The following is a 19,545-nucleotide window of genomic DNA, read 5'->3' as shown; positions in this document are numbered from 1 at the left end:
AAATAGATTAACAATTTGGTAAGGAAAGTCAAGAAAATATAAGTGATGGTGTTAATTGTTTAAGGTTGGCTTAATTTTGTTATTTATTATTTGACTAAGACATCTTGTATGGTAATATGCAATTTTAGAAGAACATTTCATAACAATGTGATTTTGAACCTAATTTTTTTGGGGCATTTTATAAAAAAAATATGCAGCAATTTTTAGCTTGTTTTTCAAACCAATGTAGAGTTCAGCATGTAAACAAGAATAAATCAGATAGTATATATATATATATATATATAAAAATCTGGCATACTTTAAAAGGTAATGAAATTTAATTGCCAGAGGAAAAGAAAGGAATGTTTTCTATACCCAGAAATTTGCACACCAGCACACTCAAAACCCTTAAGGAAAATTGGTTGTTCCTAATTAAAGGTTCCTTAGCATAAATTGTGTTATTTATATTTATCCAACATTGGTATATTGAGTTAGAGTATCTTATTTAATTTAATGGAAAAAAAAGGACAGAAATTAAATTATTAAAACAAATGTGTCTGCTGTATGAGCACTTCATTCATACAATGTTTATGAAAAGAAGCCAATTACCTGTCAGAATAGCTTGTGCTTGGTAGTAAAGGCATATTCATAGTTTCAATGATATTTGTATATCCAATAAAAACAAAGATTTTTATTCTCTTCACATTAGGAGACGAGTTTTCAGGAGAATTCTTGATCACAAACAAAGCAGATGTTAACATGACAACACATTTAGACAAAGAAACACCCCTACACATGGTTGCATCTTTTAACCCTGATGTATCTAGTCCAGATATCATAAAAGGGATGGCAAGGATAGCACAGAAACTGTTGGAGCATGGGAGTGATCCCAATCAACAGGATACTGCTGGCAGGTATGGAGCATAAAAAACAGAACATAACTGATAATTACGAATTATTAGAAGATGAATAAAATTATTATGTGTCAAGTTGTATTAAAAAATACAAAATTTCGTGAAGGACAGCAGTGTGAAAGTCAATATAGATAAGGAGATGTGGCATGATTGCCATTGAGACAACTACTCACAAGTGGCCAAAGGACAACAGCTATAGGGCACTGTACTATCTTTAGCAAAGAGCAAAACCACTTGAAAACTTGTTAAATTAGTAAAATGCAACTTTTAATGGACAAAATGTTTGATAAAGTTTTTGGAATTTTTAGTTATATATTATTGTTTATCCAGTGAAATTTTGTTTGGATCAATAATCAAATCTTACCCACTGAATACCCAGTGAACAATCCAACATCTTTGTGAACTCTTAACTAAATAAAACAATTATTAAAGTTGATAATTATAAAATGTTGATGCAGCAGTCTTCCTATCACCCCACATCTCATATCATTTGTATTTCCAGTACACCATTACATTGTTCAGTGTTCTGTAAAAATGAGGCAGTGATGCAGGTCTTACTTAACAGTAGTAAAACGAACCTTGAACTCAAGAATCTGGAGGGACATACAGCATTATGGCTAGCAATACAACAGGTTGGCAGAATTTTCATTATGAAATTGATAGTATTATTACAATTTTATGTTTTTTAGTTGTTTTCAAGTGACTGGAAGTCTTTAGTTTTGATTCTATGTAGAGTACACAATTAATGATTGATTTTAGACTAAAGTATGACTCATAAACTTATTTATAATGTAGACATATCTTGTGTTAAATTATTTTCTGCAGTGATGTTCAAAATATTAAAAATGATATATTTTTTTTTATGCATAAAAAACTGTAGAAATACAACAAAAGTGAATTAAAGTTGTAGAACTGATGGTTATTTTTTTTTTGTTTTGTAGAAGAGGGTTTGTGCAGATTTAAAGTATTTACTTGTTGTCAAAGTTTTTGTATTTATAACTAGAAGTTTTATATGTACAGTAATTCCTCTTTTATAAGACCTTCTATGCTGTCTATAAACTGTATTTCTTTGACCTCTAAGCAGAAGTCACCTTGATTACAAGCCACATTATGTTCTGCTGAAGGGATGATCTTATGAGAGAGGTCTACTGTGATATAAGATTGTCATAGCACAAATAGTTTTATCTTTCATTTCTATTACTTTTATAGGTGATGTAGAATTTATATTGGAATTTTGTAGTTATTTTAGCTTTTTATTGAAATATTAAGTACTTATTTTCACAGGACAGTGTTCAGTTAAATCGCTCACAAATGGTAATGATATGATCTCAAATATATATATTTTATCCCTTTCAATATGGTATGTTAAATATGCTTAATATTTTTTTGCTCATATTTTTTTTTGAATTTTTGAATGTGATTGCAGCTTTATATTTTTGGTTTGCTTCAAAGCTGTTTAAAAAATTTACAAACTTGGCCACAATTATTTATAGTGTATTGATTTTCCATCTGACAACATTGTCAAATCAAGCAGTTTTTTTTTATCAAAAGTTACATCTGCGCTTTTTATGTACAAAATATTGAGGAATTATTTGGGTTTCATGGAATACATTTTTTGTTATTCTTAGTTTTTTCATAAATGTATCTTGAAGCATATTTCGCATCCTTATATAAACTCTGTGATGTGCCTTATTTGCACACTGGTTGTAGAGGAGTGTACACACTACTAACTTTTATTTAGAAAACTCACAAAACTACCTGGATAGGTTAGTCGGCTGTATCTATCTATCTTAATATATAGAAATAAAAACAATCTATATTTAATAGATTTTTTTTTAATGACATTTAATTGATATTTTTTTTTCTTACCTTCTCTGAGAGGCCTTTTGGGCTGTGGTGTCTGTCATCTTACCATTTATCTCTCTGTTAAGTATAAAAACTCTTCTGAAACTATTGTGTCAAACATATTTAAAGTTAGACCTAAATTTTTCTTAGGTTTTACATTTGATTGATGGTTCATATTACAAACTTTGTCACATCACAGTAAATAGACCCGTTGAATAAACCACAAATTCAATAAAACATGCAATAAAAAGAATCATTGAAAATGTGAGATAATAACCCACCATCACAAATAACCACAACACAACCAGAGGTTAATGTATGGTCTTCAACAATTGACATGTGTCTATACAAAGTGTTAAGCTCTAAATCATCCAAAGTCTATAAAACTATTATTCGTATAAGGCTTAACATTTTAGAAGAAGAAAAATTTAGACATTTTAGAATTATATTCATCTTACCTTGACCTCACAATTATCAATCAATGATCAACAATAAGTCTGCATGCCAAGGTCTGTTTTTTAGTTACTATGACTTATAAGGTTGACAATTTTTTCTATGAAAATATCATTAGGACAGGTGTAAATATTCATTTGACTGGGTTCACCTTGCATTGACCTCATTTTCAGGGCTCCATAATTAACATTGAATTTTTGTGCCTTGATCAGTTTCTTAGTTACCATGGTTATAAGTAAACGATATTTGTAAGGTGTACATGTGCATCTGACAGAAGTTACCTAAAATTATCTTCATTTTCATTCTTCAATATTAAACATTCAGTTTTCTTTTTACATATAGTAAGAACTTTATTCGATTGTCTGTCAAATTATTATTAATTTGTAAATAGTCTCTGTTCTTATAATTCATTTATGGTCAGTTAGGCTTGCAAAACATTTCAGAATTTCTACTCTTGTAGAAATATCTAAAATAAGTTTGAATAGATATGTCAGCTGCAAGAACATTTGTTTATTGCTTAAGATTTTTTTCTCTCTGCAGAATATTGACCAATCAAATACATTTTGGTTGAATAAATTTCACATTAAATGATTTTATTGAATAGTACGCAAAAGTTGCATGAAAAATATCATTTCCGAATAGATGCATGATTATGCATGATAGAATATTACCACATACATGAAGCTTATATGGAAAATATACATACACATTGGTGACAGGATTAAAGGAATGATGGATGTAACATATGTATTACTATATAATTTAGATTTTACCAATTCATTTTATTTTTGTATGAGGATGGAAATTATCAATTCCTCACAAATATATCTGTTAAAATATACTCTGGATTCATTTATATTGGTGGGTACCAGTTTTCATGGATTGAAGAAATATTTTTTTATTTAAAGATATTTGCTTCTGCATTTTGTACAAGATCTGTATACAAATCTATAAGAAATATTAACTTTGTTAAACACTTGTATTTGTAGTGTACCTGTACCAACAAAATCCAAGATAATTAGTACTGAATTAATAATTATGAAACCACAGTACCAACATAAAAAAACAGCAATTTATATTTTTAAAGAAAAAAATTGTAAAAACTATTTCATTCAATTTGACTATGATGTACTTCTGTCAACAAGGGAGATAATTAAGTTAACTGTAAACCAACTTATTTTTGTTGATACTTTTGTCTGTGTTTAGCCCTTTTCAGCTTTGTATTTGCAATGTTTTTTAACATTCTTTATGCTTTCATATAAGAGAATATCCAAGTTTGACAAATTTGGATCTATTTTTATTTGCATCATTTTTCTACTTGTGATAATAAATTGCTTGCTAATATAAGTTGGTTCACAGAATTTCTTTGTCTTTCTGTATCAAAGTTTGTAGACTTTAATAGTGATCTCCTGATAATGGTTTTCTGTTTGTAGGTAGCAGAAAAAGAGGGGGACTTGGAGGAAGTCTATGGAGAGAGCAGTATAGCAGCTCAGTTGTTGAAGAAAGGAAGTTCTGCTGATGCTGTTGAACCTGAAACCGGTCAGTTTGGAAAGAATTACTGCTACCAAAACATAATTTTGAGGTCACAATTTTTCATCTAAGTATGGGGAATGTGTGTACAGTCAACTATATATGTGCACCTCTTTTTAGCACATCACTACCTAATGAAAGGTTTTGTAAAACTATCCAATTTGTGAACAATGCTCATAATATTGAATGTTAGTATGAAAGACACCATTACATTCCCTTAGGTGTTTTTTTTTATATAGATTTTGGACTTAGATTCAAACCTTAATAGAAAGATCAAATATTTGATTAATGGCTTTTATAAAATTGGGACTACATTTAATTAAATTATTCGTCATAAAACATAATTTATGTATGTCTGAACTTGACTCTATATTCTGAGTTCTTGTCCTGTATAGGCATGAACTATTTGTCACTGGACATTTAGGAAACAACAATCAATCAATTTTGATAACCAAAGGTTTTTAAAGGTTTCTAGTATTTATGTTTCTCTTGTCTATGAACATAAGCAGTTCCCTATAAAGCCAAAATAGTTATTTAAAATCTAGATATTGATAAACAGTTTAATTTTTGATTTACAAAACTATAGCTGAATATGGATGATGTAAACATTTATATATATGCATTTCAAATTTGTCTTATAATGCAGTGTCATGCATCAACATTTAATATTACATTTTATGATTATATTTTAAAATCATTGAATATTTTAAAATTTCCTTTTGTAAATATTTATGCTACAAAATTATCTGTAAATAGATATTTTAATTTCATAATTACAGGTGATGTTTTGTTGCATTTAGCCACAAGATGTGGAAATGAGAGAGCTGGAATTTTTCTAGCAAAGAATGGTGCAAAGTTGAATCTCACAAACAATAAGGTACAAAGATGACCTTTTAACAAAGTCCATGAACATTTTGTTTCATTCATTATGATTTTCTCATGATTTGATTATTGAGCAAGATAGCAAATACCTTGATTGAAATGTATTTAATATAAAGTATCAAATTGTTAAGGATACTTCAATTATTGAGTTAAAAAAAGACAAACATTTCAACACTAGATGTATTAAAAGGAATCAAAATATTGCATTATATGAAAATGAACATATCAGTACAGAGTAGATTTGATATCTCTTGAGGCAAATGACAGAAACAAATATACTGTGGATTCATTTATTTTTGTTGGTACCAATTTTCGTGGAATGATAAAAAAATTGTATAATTGTTTTAGTGGATATTTGATTTTGTGGATTTACCAAAGTCAGCATACAAGCCTATAGAAAACTTGTAATGTGTTAAACATTCAAATTTGTGGTCCACCTTTATCCCCAAATCCACGAAAATTGGAACCCCAAAAATAAAAATGAATCCACAGTAATTTTAAGCTTTTTGTGGTCTGTTAATGATCATGGACGGTCAGTAGGCTGAAAATGGTGAAAAAAGAACACTCGTTTGTCCTTTTTTGGAATTCTATCATTTGCTTATTGAACTTTTAAAAGTTTAGAAACTGAAATGTTGTATGTCATATGATATACATATTTCTTCATTACAGGGAGAGACAGCCCTTCACTTAGCTTGTGAAAAGGGACTCTTAAAACTGACAGAAATATTATTAGACAAGGGAGCTAACCCAAATTCTCAAACATTAAAACCATCCCACTCAGCCACAGAACAATTAACATTTGATGGAGAACTGCCTCCTGTTTCTCAACAGACACCTCTCCATCTAGCTTTAGTCCATAGACATAGTGATATTGTAGAGATATTTCTACAGCATAAAGGTAAGTGTTGTATATCTTCAGTCCTCTCTACAGAACTTTTTAGTACTGTAAATTCAGAAATTATTGTGAGGTATTTATTAATGGGACTTGGTGAGTATTGTAATAATAAAAACTAGCTTTCTGATATCTGTATACAGTTTTTCCTGAAATCGCAATAACTAATCTCACTTTTTTTTCATTCTTCAAAAATCGCAAAAATAAATGCACGTCAATATTTCTGAATTTACAGTATTCACTAACAAATAATATGAAGATTCTTATCTCAGACATATTGACTTCCTCTAAGTGTGTTCTTGAAGTATTGGGTATATCAGTCCTTCTGATATGACTTTAAGCTCAACACAGAAATTTAGTTGTGATGCTTTCCCAGTTCATTTTGTGTTGGAAAAGAAAGAAATGTGGTTTAAATTCATTACATGTAGTTTTTACATGTTTGATAAACACAAGCAAAGGAAAAATCCTTTTATTCCTCTTCTTCATCTCAAAATCACACTGAGGCTTTCACAATGAAGCAAAAGATTACACCACTGCAAGCTGATTTGAGCTGATTACTTGGATCATAGTGGAATTAACATTTATAGAGTTGACTGATGCAATTAAAATATTGAAAAATGAGAAAAGTCCTGGATTGGATGGATACACAAATGAATTAAAAATATTTTTTTGATAAATATAGGAAAATTTGTTCATAAATAAAAAATATTGTTATAATAAAGTTGAAATGTCTATAATACAAAATCAAGGTATTATAACTTACATCCATAAAGGTAACATACCAAAGCAATACATGATTTCTTAGCTAGATGTTGATAATATGTTTGGTTTTAGCCAATTTTATGGTATGTTATTTGATTGAAATATATATAATGGTATGTTACTTTTAGGAAATATGTTTAACTGACTTTTAAATAGTGACATAAACTTTTTGTTACTTTTTAGTTAAAGCAGCACATAGTGAAGATGGAATAAAGATACTACCCAACTTCAATCTTAAGGATTCTGATGGTCAGACAGTATTAGGTCTGGCTCTATGGAGCAACCTTCATTCTGAAGCAGCAAGATTGCTTGGAGCAGGAGCTAATATCAATGAGAAGAATTCAGATGGATTGACGCTATTACACCAGGCTATAGAGAAACAGGATACAGCCAGTGCTTTGTTTTTAATAGAACACCAGGCAGACCTTAGTGTAGTGTAAGTAAACATTAGATGAAGTTTCTAAATAATATATGTATAAAGCAGTCATTGATTTTGTCTAATGTCACTTTTACGTTTTTATTGTTAGGTTTCATAAAACCCAATTAGTTGTTAATTTTTTTAAGTACATGTATGTAACATTAAGATTTAAACAACTCACAAATTGAGGAACCCCAAAGGTTGACTTTGGTATGAAGATATTGTCATTCCTGGATTTCTCCCGCCTGACAGTAAAATCCTTTCTAAAGTTGGGTATCCATTTGGCTGTGCTGGATGACATGGGCACATTATACTGTATGCCTCATGCAGTGCTATTGCCATGCTTTCTGCATGTTAAAGAACCCTTGCAACAATTCTCTGAAGGGTTCATAGGTAGACAATGTTTCTGCTCCTTTCCAACATACCCTAATTTTGCAGTGTTAGTCCAAATATCCTGCTCTTAATACCTGTCAACTTACCTTTCAGAACCTATCTATTGTATTAATTATTATTTTGATTTGGTTTTGAATATGCCATGAATATGCCACTGGATGCAAATATAAGCAAGCTATAATCAATCACAAGTAAGGAATTTTTTTATAAACTACATTATTAGCATCAAAGTATAAAATATTTGTAGCTTTGTCCTTTTACTTATATGCAGATTTCTTTGTTAGTATTTACTATTTGCTATGACAAATCAGAAAAACATTAATAACTCTTCAGGTAAAACCTCAAATTCTCAAACAATTACTTGTGTAAAAAAGTTCAGGAAGTTTAAAACTAGAAAAATAACAAAGGAATGATAAAAAAAAAACAAACACCATATCTCTATGGTTAGTCCACACTACGGCCAGATGAAAAAAGATGTTATTGACTTCAAAAACAGAAGTTGTAAGGTTTGGAAATTACAAAATTCAAATAGTTTCCTGTGAAGACTTAAACATGATGTAACTTCAATTATGGAATTAGAAAGCTTTCCCTTTATAATATCCATCGCTTGGAAATGAAATAAAAGAGAGTAAAGTGTTTTAGAATACATAACTCTGATTTTCCAATCTTTATTCAGCACACCAGATGGAGAGATACCCTTACAGCATGCTATAAAGCGCCATCTACCTGTAGTGGTCGATATTCTGTGTAAAAGGGGAGCTAATATGAATCTTCCTGACAAGGAAGATAACTGTCCACTGTGGAATGCCCTGGATTCAGGACAACATGATATAGCACAGATACTAGTAAGTTTATATGGTGTAGGGTTAAAATGTTGGAATCATGAGCTCAGTAGTCAGTGCCTTGGTACTGACATGACTTTTGCTCACATAGCCCCTCATATATATTAAGGAATTTATAAATCTTTGGCTTTTGGGTTTGAGAATACCTGATGAAGGTACCTGTAAGCCAGAAAAGCACTTGGGACACACCAAGTTTATAAAGAGTTATTTTTAGCTCACCTGACCCGAAGGGTCAAGTGAGCTTTTCTCATCACTTGGCGTCCGTCGTCCGTCGTCCGTCGTCGTCGTTGTCATCGTCCATCGTCGTTAGCTTTTTACAAAAATCTTCTCCTCTGAAACCACTGGGCCAAATTTAACCAAACTTGGCCACAATCATCATTAGGGTATCTTGTTTAAAAAATGTGTCCGATGACCCCTCCAACCAACCAAGATGGCCGCTATGGCTAAAAATAGAACATAGGGGTAAAATGTAGATTTTGGCTTATATCTCTGAAACCAAAGCATTTAGAGGAAATCTGACATAGGGTAAAACTGATTATCAGGTCAAGATCTATCTGCCGACAATTTTCAGACAAATCTGACAACCTGTTGTTGGGTTGCTGCCCCTGAATTGGTAATTTTAAGGAAATTTTGCAGTTTTTGGTTATTATCTTGAATATTATTATAGATAGAGATAAACTGTAAACAGCAATAATGTTCAGCAAAGTAAGATCTACAAATAAGTTGTCAAGACCAAAATTGTCAGTCGACCCCTTTAGGAGTTATTGCCCTTAATAATCAATTTTTAACAATTTTTCGTAAATTTTTGTAATCTTTTACAAAAATCTTCTTCTCTGAAACTACTGATACAAATTTAACCATACTTGGCCATAATCATTATTAGGGTATCTAGTTTAAAAAAATTTGTCCGATGACCCCGCCAACCAACCAAGATGGCCCTCATGGCTAAAAATAGAACATAGGGGTAAAATGCAGTTTTTGGTTTATATCTCTGAAACTATAGCATTTAGAGCAAATCTGACAAGGTGGCAAAAATGTTCATCAGATTTAGATTTATCTGCCCTGAAATTTTCAGACAAATCCGACGACCCGTTGTTGGGCTGCTGACCCAGAGTTAGTAATTTTACAAAAATTTTGCAGTTTTTTGTTATTATCTTAGATATCATTATAATATCTAATATCTAATACTATTAATTATGATTTTAACCTTATTTTACATGATTTCCAAAGCATCAGTAAATACAGGTGAGCGACACAAGCTCTTGAGAGCCTCTAGTTAATTTCTAGCACCAGTTACCAATGAGATGCACAAAATTAAACCAGAGATCCAAGGAGCCTGAATCACACCTGAAATTTGCACACAAGATTGATACAATGTAATAAGAATATTTCCAAAAATGTAACGAGAACAATTTTCAGCAAAATCTCCAGAAATGTGAAAAAACCATCCTTCAAGTCCATAAATCCTATAAGGAGTCCACTGATAATTCCTATCAGGTTTGACTAATTTGTAGATCTTGTTATGCTGATCATTTTATTTTTCCAGCACAAAATAACTGGAGATAATAAACCTGCTCAGATTACTAACCTTTATTTGAAATGCATTTTTGGTGTCCATTGTATTAGTGTTCTCTGTAATAGTGCTCACTGTAATAGTCTCCACTGTTGGAGGTACTTCCATTTTTCAGCTTGAACCACTGATATCAGTATTTAACAGCTTTAGATACCAGTATCTGGAACTGTCAAGAAGAACATGTTATTTTTGAAGTCAGGCATTATTTAATCTCATTCCAGGTAAAACATGGATGTGACCTTGACTTGTGGTCAGCAGGACCCGGTGGCTGTAGACAAACATTATTACACAGAGCATTAGATGAGAATAATGAATCTGTCGCCTGTTTTCTGATCAAAAGGTTAGTCCAGATAATATTGTTTGTAGATATTTTGTTGATTATAAATGAAGACTGGAAACACCATTCATTCATTTGGGTTTTTATGCCCCTGCCTTCACCGTAGGGGTCATTAAGTGTTATCCTTGTCTGTCCGTATCATATGTACGTCGCTAAATTGGTTTCCCTTCTCTAACTTTAGTTTGCCTCAACCAATGTTATGTTATTATACACAATGCTTATTACAACAAAACACAGATCAAGTTCGAATTTGGTCAGCATCACTTTTACCGTTCTCAAGTTATGCCCCTTTATAACATTATATGCAAGTGGGGGCATCATCTGTGTCCCATTGACACATTGTACATTTATTTTATCATTAGGGCTATTCAAGTGGGGGGGGGTGGGGGGGGGTGGGTTGGAAATGGGAGGGTTGGACACCACATGTTATTTTCTCTGTGGCCAATAGATCCAAACATACCCCCCCCCCCCCCCCCCCCCCCCCCCCCCCCCCCTACATTTATGGAATAGCCCTTATGTTTTTAATTTTATAAAGTTTTGTGAAGATAGTTTGTTTGTTAAAACAGTTTTTAAAAAAATGCATGCATATAACGTCTGCCTTAACCATGACTGTTTATTCCAATTTTTTCAAGTTGTGTTTTTTTAATGAATGACTCTGTTTTTGTTTTGCTTTTGCAGTGGTTGTGATAAAAATAGTCCAAGAAAACCAGGACCAAATGGTGAAGGGGAGGAAGACGCTAAGTATGTTGATTGCCTGAAATTTAGATTTTATAAAAAGTTTATTAAATTGGTATAAGAGAGAACGGAAGGGATGTACATGAGATAGCATTCACAAGATATACTGGATGTAGCCCCAATATGCTTTAATTGCTGTTCTTCATCTTCACAGTTTCGGCTCACAGATCTCCAGTGATGCTAAAGACCTTGCATTGTACAGCAAGATAGAAATGATGTCTATTGTAGACTTAAGCAGTATTATTTGATATTGACTGATAACCACAGTAAATATCATATGAAACTATCTTAAATTAAGGAATATATCTCCCTGCAAAGCTCTGATTCCTTGTCCAGATTTGGCTATACTTTATGTTCTTTTTTGGTTTGATCAGGTCTTCCACGTTTGTATTAGGTTTTGGATTTTTAAATATTTTGGCCTCGAGCATCACTTAAAAACATTTATTGTCAAATTGTATATCTGGTTCAGTAAAATTGGAACCATTAATGTTATTACTTTGAAGGTATACAAGCAGGAAGTATTGAAAAATAACAAAAATGACCGTTGAGTCCTACCTACAAATACAATCAATTGTAGCCTGTATCATGAGATTGTTTTATAAGTTTACTTTACTGATTTGCAATTTCATATACAAAAAAAAAACCTGGTTATGATTTAATATGAAATTATTATGTATGAAGTATTATGATAAAAATAATAATGGAATTTTACCGTTTATTCTCAATTTAATCATACATTACCTTTTTGTAAAGATTACATTAGATTTACATTAGAGTGAATTACTACCATTGTCTAAGAAGCAAAAGAATTTATGAAAGCACACGATACTAAAGTAAATGTCATTTAATGAATTCCATAATTGTTTATCTTTACATGGTGTTTAAATACCTTAGGTGTTTTATTTTACATGGTGTTTAAATACCTTAAGTGTTTAACTTTACATGGTGTTTAAATACCTTATGATTTTTACTTAACATGGTGTTTAAATCCCTTAATTGTTTAATTTTACATGGTGTTTGAATAACTTAAGTGTTTAACTTTACATGGTGTTTAAATACCTTATGATTTTTACTTTACATGGTGTTTAAATACCTTAAGTGTTTTACTTTACATGGTGTTTAAATACCTTAAGTGTTTAACTTTACATGGTGTTTAAATACCTTAAGTGTTTTACTTTATATGGTGTTTAAATCCCTTAATTGTTTAACTTTACATGGTGTTTAAATACCTTATATTAAGTGTTTAACTTTACATGGTGTTTAAATACCTTAAGTGTTTAACTTTACATGGTGTTTAAATCCCTTAATTGTTTAACTTTACATGGTGTTTAAATACCTTATATTAAGTGTTTAACTTTACATGGTGTTTGAATACCTTAAGTGTTTTACTTTTCATGGTGTTTAAATCCCTTAATTGTTTAACTTTACATGGTGTTTAAATATCTTCTATTAAGTGTTTTACTTTACATGGTGTTTAAATACCTTAATTGTTTAACTTTACATGGTGTTTAAATACCTTATATTAAGTGTTTAACTTTACATGGTGTTTAAATCCATCATATTTTATTTCAGAGAGTTATCTTCACCGTTACACCTTGCCTGTTGTTGGGGACTAGAGACTGTTGTACAGTGTTTGATAGAGCATGATGCTGAAGTTAATGTCAAGGTGAAATATGTTTTATCGATCGATTTACTTATTCATTACTGCTTCAAAGAGCCAGAAAGTTATCTTTCAACACAAAATTATGAATTATTAAAGGTCATATAAATATATGAAGACTTGATGAGTTCACTTACACCGTTTACAAAATTGAGAGCATAATGCAAATTTTTATTATTAATGTGAAAAATGGAACTGGATGAACATTGCACTAACTAAACACACATCTGTTGAAATCGGTATATGGGTTTTGGGAAAAACAATCTGGACATTTAAGAGGGTCTTAATGGGGTCCTTCAATTCTGCATTCTTGAATTTTTTTAAACATTTTTCTCTATTCTTTACATTTTTGGCCCATCATTCTCCATTCTTTATATTCAAACTACCCCATTATTCTCCATTCTTAATTTTTTTTGCCCATTTTTCTCTATTCTGTTATCCCCATCCAGACCCTCATTTAGGAAATAAATTTATACATTAAAAAAGTTGTTTTCTTGAAATTAATCATGGCATGTATAAAGATTTATGTAAGATATGTTATGTTATTTTGTTTTGATATGTTATGTTTATTTTACAGGATGCTGAATCCAAGTGCCCAGTTCATGTTGCCATAGAAAATCAGCATACTGTGATTATCTCCCTTCTTTTAGCCCACCCTTCATTAGATCTGACTGTACGTGATAAAAACGGATTCACTCCCTTTGCTGCTGCCATGACAACTAAAAATAACAAAGCAGCACAGGCCATATTAAACAGGGAACCAACTGCAGCTGAACAGGTATGTTTATTTATCATATATGAAAATAAGTTTAAAAATTACACTTTTTTGACAGGAAACATAAAAAAATTGCCAACTTTCATTTAAAATTTTTTCTATAAATAGATTTTACTTTTGTTGTATGAGGGGCCTCGGTGACCAAGTGGTCTAAGTAGTAAATCAAATATCATTTATAGCATGTCATCACTGAGGTTGTAAGTTCGAACCCCACACATGGTAGGTGCTCCAACTCCAATCTTAATTGACAATGATTGTCAGGTTCCTGCCCAAAGTCACTGGTTCTCTCTGAATACTCCGGCTTCCTCCACCAATAAAAACTGACTGCCACAATGTAGCCAATAGTGCTGAAAGTGGTGTTAAACATCAACAATCAATCTGTTGTGTGATTCAATATTTTCTCTCTATGTAAGAGTGTCAGTAAGGTTATTTATTTTTCTCCAGTCATATGTTTTGCAAGCAAAATTCAACAGTCTAGATTGGAGAAACATTACATCTTACTTGATTAAGTGATAGAATCTCTATTATTTTTTGATAGGTTGATAACAGGGGTAGAAACTTCCTACATATAGCCATACAGAAGACAGACATAGAAAGTGTATTGTTTCTCATCAGTATTAATGTTAATGTTAATTCTCCTGTACAAGACTCTAAACAACTAATGCCATTACACCTAGCTGTCATGCATGGATCTGAGATTATTGTCAGGAATTTGGTAAGTTATATACAAGAAATTAATACCACTTATTTTACAAGATCCTTAGAGATTAAATGTTGAAGAAGTGCTTAGCATCTGTGCATTGATGTGAGGTTATTGTCTGGAGCTTAGTAAGACTGGTTTGAATCTGGAATTTTGTAAGATGTTTAACTGAAGTGACTGTTTCTATTTTGACTCTTAAGAGTGTCAGTAAGGTTATTGAATAATACATTAATTTAACAGTTTCTTGGTTCCTGAAATTTTGCCTGTTGGTTATGATTGTGACTTCAAATTTAATAATTTTAGCTTATGTATTAAGTTTAATATTCAGGCAACAGTGCTAAATTTATCATTTTTACAACAGCAAATAAATCTACATCCATAGCCAAAGAGGTTCCCATAAAACAAATTATACTACTAAAGACTACATTGTATATTGAAGTTTGACCACTGTGGGTTCATTATTATATGTGGGGTACTAATTTCCATAGATTCAGTGGGTACAGGTGAACCACGAAATAAACTGTTTAACAAATTACAAAATTGCTATGACTTGTATGCAGACTTTGGCAAAATCATTAAATAAGATATCCTCAAACATTCAAGTTTTCCTTTATCAAAGAAAATTAAAATCCATGAAAAAAATTATTCCACAGTATTAGAGTCAGAGCATCAGTAGATCATGACCCAAAACAACCCTTTCTGAGACATACTGGGCTGGACTTCTTGTATTTTCATTTTTCTGATGACCAGCCTTTGTAAAAATTGTCAGGTCATAATATTTCACTGTAATATAATTTGATTATTACAGCTATTAGCTGGAGCAGATGTCAATGCCAGGAACAAACAAGGAATGACCTGCCTGCACTTAGCAGCAGCAGACAACCATGCCAGTATATGTTCTGTACTGTTGGACAACAGGATAGAGTTTGATGCCTTAGATGAAAACAATAATAATGGTAGGAACAATAATATACTTTATTGACCTTTATGTCATATAAGTCCAAAAATATTTATATATCTTTGGCTTTCAGATTTTAGACTATTAGCATTCCTGATTGAGGTAAATCAAGAAAAATGCCTAGGATGCAACAAATTTGTACCGCAGTATTAAAATCTAAATAAAAAATTTCATGTGGTATCAGTTTTAAAGAATTTTCTTGTTAACAAACACTACTCAATGAGAAACCACTTTCATTACTCAAAACACATGTACAAAATTCAAAAAACCTTTGAAAAAAGGTTTCTTCTGACTTTTCATTGATGATTTACAGACCACAAAACTAAACATTGATTTACCGGTTTTTCTGCATATTGTAAAATATTAACTGTATGTCCCAATATAAATCCTATGTGTTTGAGCACAGGTAATGATCTGGATTCAAATACAATAAGTAACGTTATTTACAAAACATTGCAATTTTTTTCTTGTACTAATGCTGTAAAAAATTTGACTCATTTAATTATTTAAATATTCAGCATTGCACATAGCTGTACAACATGGTCATCTACAAGCTACAAGAGTCTTGTTAACAGAATCACAAATCAATGCTGAAGCTGTTAATGCAAAGTATGTATCTTATACTTGGTTATATACTGTACCATGGTTAATTTTCCTGGATTTTAAATTTCAAAGTATCTTGGAACAAACTTGTTCCCAAAGTTTTATTTTCATGTTTTCTTTTTGTCAATTAGCCAGTACATGAAGGGACATATTTGCCACTTATATTAATTGCAAAATTAGCCAAAATAGAACCCTCCTCAAAAATTCCCTGCTGTACAGGAAGACACGGGTGCTATGACCTACGTTTTTCAACTGTATTGATTTTTGCATTTAATGAACTCTGTTTATAATGGGAAAATTTATTGAATGAGAACTGAGCTAAGGTAAACAGAAAAAATTACACCAACATATTTTTAATACTGATATTTTTATTTGACACAGAGGACAGATGCCTATCCATGTACTATGTCAGTATGGGAGAGATAATGCAGCTGCCATCTTTGAATTGTTTAAAGAGAGTATGCCTGATTATCCAATAGATGCTGTTGACAGTGAGGCAAACACAGGTAATTCAAAACTGTTTGGACGAAAGAGTAGTAGCCTTACAACACAATTTTTATTTAAGGTCACCGTCATAATCATATTGGTCACCATGTTGTCTTCCAACAATAGACAAGCTCGGGATATCAAATAACAACATTAATTCTGCTTTCATGTATTAAGACTCATTGTATTAAAGTACACTTGTACCCTATGTAGACTCAACAAAATCTGTTGATATTGAAATGGGATATATTTTGTTCACATCTAAAGTATCCAATTTGCCGTAGTCTACTGTAAATGCATTCAGAGAAACAACAATTTTGCAAGCAGTAATGTTCACAAAGTAAATAGACTGTTTTTTCACATCTGTGTTATTGAAAGGCATTTTTTTACATCTTATTTATAATTATTTTTCATTTCATTGTATGTTTCTGATTAAAATTGATAGAATATTGTCATCTTCCTATTTGAAAATAGAGTTTCTTTGATTTTTTATGGGTGGTAAATAGTATTGGCTTTTCCATGTACATTATGTTCAATATTTATTTCAGGTTTATTACTAGCATATGTGAATGGGAATGGTAACCTATGTAGAGCATTGGTTAGAGCTGGAGCTAAGTTAGGAACAATGAACAGACAGGGATTAAATATATTCAATGCACCTGTAGCTACTAAACAATTACTTTTTAAATTATTAGGTAAGTCAAAAATCCCTTTTATTTTCATAAAACTTTTGCACTTAAAAATTTGCAAGGAGAAAAAGATTATCAAATGCATACCTTTAATTCTGTATCCTTATAAAGTTGTAGGTAAGTTGCAAATGTTTTGAAGCTTTAATGAGAAATCTGATTTTAATAATAACTATGATATCTTTATATTTAAATATTTTAGGGCTTTGTCCATTTTGATATCATTGAATACCACCTGCAAGTCGTAACTTGTCCAGCATGTAATATTAAACAATATTCAAACACAGAAAACAAAACATTGTAGAGTGGGTGGCGCATATTCGCCATGAACACATTTTTGCCGTTTTTGCAATTTTTTCTGTAAATTTCGTGTGCCTTTACCAAATACTTGCCTAAATAGATGCTAAACGCTGTTTATAATGTTCGAACTGTTGATATTCCTCTTTACCCCATTTCCAATGTTTTTTGCACATATAAAGAAATATGCAGGTGTTTTTGAACGATTTTGGCAATTATGTAAGATTTATATGGCACGCATGCGCAGTCATAAAGTAAATATTTGTTAGAAAAATCGTATAGGAATGATCTCTCAGGCTAATTCATGTAATTGCAAACAATTGTTTTTATAATATACCAGGATAATGAGGATGGTCATATCATACATTGCGGCGAAAATGTGTCCCCCATGGTACAAGAACAACTTGATTTCCTCTTGAGTTTGCGTTCATTTTTAAAACATTTAAACAATGTTTTGAAGAGAATTCCTTTATCAAACATTTTTTGCATATAGTAAACTTTCTGAAACCTACATAAAGAGTTTAAAATATTCGAATGTAGGTCGGATGTTGGTGGAAATGAACGAATTTTGCGGCGAATATGCGTCACCCACTCTAGCAACAAATTTTAGTTTATTTTTTTCCTACCTGTCAACAACTTTTACGCTTAGTTGTCCTACTGTAAGTAAGCCTGATGAATTCTGTTCTCACAATGTCACGCTGCTATTAAGTTTTCGGGATTGAGAACAATTACCCTGAGATTTAGCAACACTTGACCTGAGATTTCGTGACACTTAACCTATTGACATCAAACATCAATAACTTTTCATTGTGGTGTCAGACATGTTCTCATTTGATGTATTAAAATCTTTTATGGGTTGAAATGTTTGTGATATCCTGTTATAGTGTACAGATAATGATAAGTTGTATATGAATGGAAGAAGATGTGAGATAAAACATCAGTTAAAAAGCATAACAACAACACAGTAAAACCAAAAGACACAAACTTTTTATCACATTTCAATAATAAGTTAATTACTTTTTTAATACATTTTTCAAATAAAAGTTATTTTTTCTTTGTCCTTGAAAAATCAGGAATGATGGCCACCAATTGTCTTATATTTTTGTGAAAGCTTATAAGCATGACTTTGATATGTAAGTTCTCGTGAAAAATGAAGTGTACATATAAATATTTTTTATAAGCATTTATCTGAATTTGTGCTTCAGAAGAATTAATTTCAATTGGGCAAAACTTGTGTACTTTGGATTTATTAATTTTCATGGGTACTAATTTTGGTGGATTGTGGAAAACTACATTTATTTTTATTGCAATTGATTTTATGGAATTGACAAATTCTGCATACACGCATCTAGAAAATTAGTGTTTTGTTGGATACTGAAATGCTTGTCTTGGGTCAACAAGGCATCAATACTGAAGAATACATGTTGTTGGGCATGCATGATTGGCGAAAATTTATAAAAATTCATAATAACTTAATAACAAATTTAAGTGCTTGGATCATCTATATAAAAAAAAATCTAGGAAAATAAGTAGTGCATGAATAATAATAATTATTTTCAGTATACTTAAGTTATTTCTGTTATATACTGGTTTTTATTGTCTCGCCTTGACGGAGTCAAAAAGCGAGACATAGGTATACTGTTTCCACGTCGGTGGCGTCAACAATGTATTAGTTTGTGATTAGGTCTAGTTCATGGTGAACCACTAGTGGTAGGTCAATGATATTTGGTATGCAGTTGTATTAGCATTGGCACATCTCATTACCATAGAGATTATTTGGCCCCGCCCCTCAGTCAAGGTCTATTGACTTTGAAACTTTTCATAG

General features: G+C 31.3%; 1 protein-coding gene across 2 annotated transcripts in view; it reads left to right on the top strand.

The window, feature by feature from the left end:
- Nucleotides 1–19,545, top strand: part of LOC127711764 (rabankyrin-5-like) — a 38,803-nt gene that overhangs the window by 15,069 nt on the left and 4,189 nt on the right. The window contains exons 8-24 of one of the 2 annotated variants that reach the window (XM_052217884.1): nucleotides 689–893; nucleotides 1,396–1,525; nucleotides 2,178–2,207; nucleotides 4,625–4,730; nucleotides 5,501–5,598; nucleotides 6,273–6,501; nucleotides 7,441–7,693; nucleotides 8,745–8,913; nucleotides 10,705–10,823; nucleotides 11,499–11,561; nucleotides 13,128–13,221; nucleotides 13,793–13,993; nucleotides 14,529–14,705; nucleotides 15,499–15,646; nucleotides 16,167–16,257; nucleotides 16,633–16,757; nucleotides 17,286–17,432. In XM_052217884.1, the coding sequence (XP_052073844.1) occupies nucleotides 689–893; nucleotides 1,396–1,525; nucleotides 2,178–2,207; nucleotides 4,625–4,730; nucleotides 5,501–5,598; nucleotides 6,273–6,501; nucleotides 7,441–7,693; nucleotides 8,745–8,913; nucleotides 10,705–10,823; nucleotides 11,499–11,561; nucleotides 13,128–13,221; nucleotides 13,793–13,993; nucleotides 14,529–14,705; nucleotides 15,499–15,646; nucleotides 16,167–16,257; nucleotides 16,633–16,757; nucleotides 17,286–17,432 (2,385 nt within the window). The remainder of the gene's footprint in view (nucleotides 1–688; nucleotides 894–1,395; nucleotides 1,526–2,177; nucleotides 2,208–4,624; nucleotides 4,731–5,500; nucleotides 5,599–6,272; nucleotides 6,502–7,440; nucleotides 7,694–8,744; nucleotides 8,914–10,704; nucleotides 10,824–11,498; nucleotides 11,562–13,127; nucleotides 13,222–13,792; nucleotides 13,994–14,528; nucleotides 14,706–15,498; nucleotides 15,647–16,166; nucleotides 16,258–16,632; nucleotides 16,758–17,285; nucleotides 17,433–19,545) is intronic. The other variant, XM_052217886.1, reaches the window with a different exon arrangement.

The sequence above is a fragment of the Mytilus californianus genome, unplaced genomic scaffold (assembly GCF_021869535.1).
Source record: "Mytilus californianus isolate M0D057914Y unplaced genomic scaffold, xbMytCali1.0.p SCAF_8, whole genome shotgun sequence".
Classification (NCBI taxonomy): Eukaryota; Metazoa; Mollusca; class Bivalvia; order Mytilida; family Mytilidae; genus Mytilus; species Mytilus californianus.
This window is presented reverse-complemented; position numbering and strand designations above follow the sequence as displayed.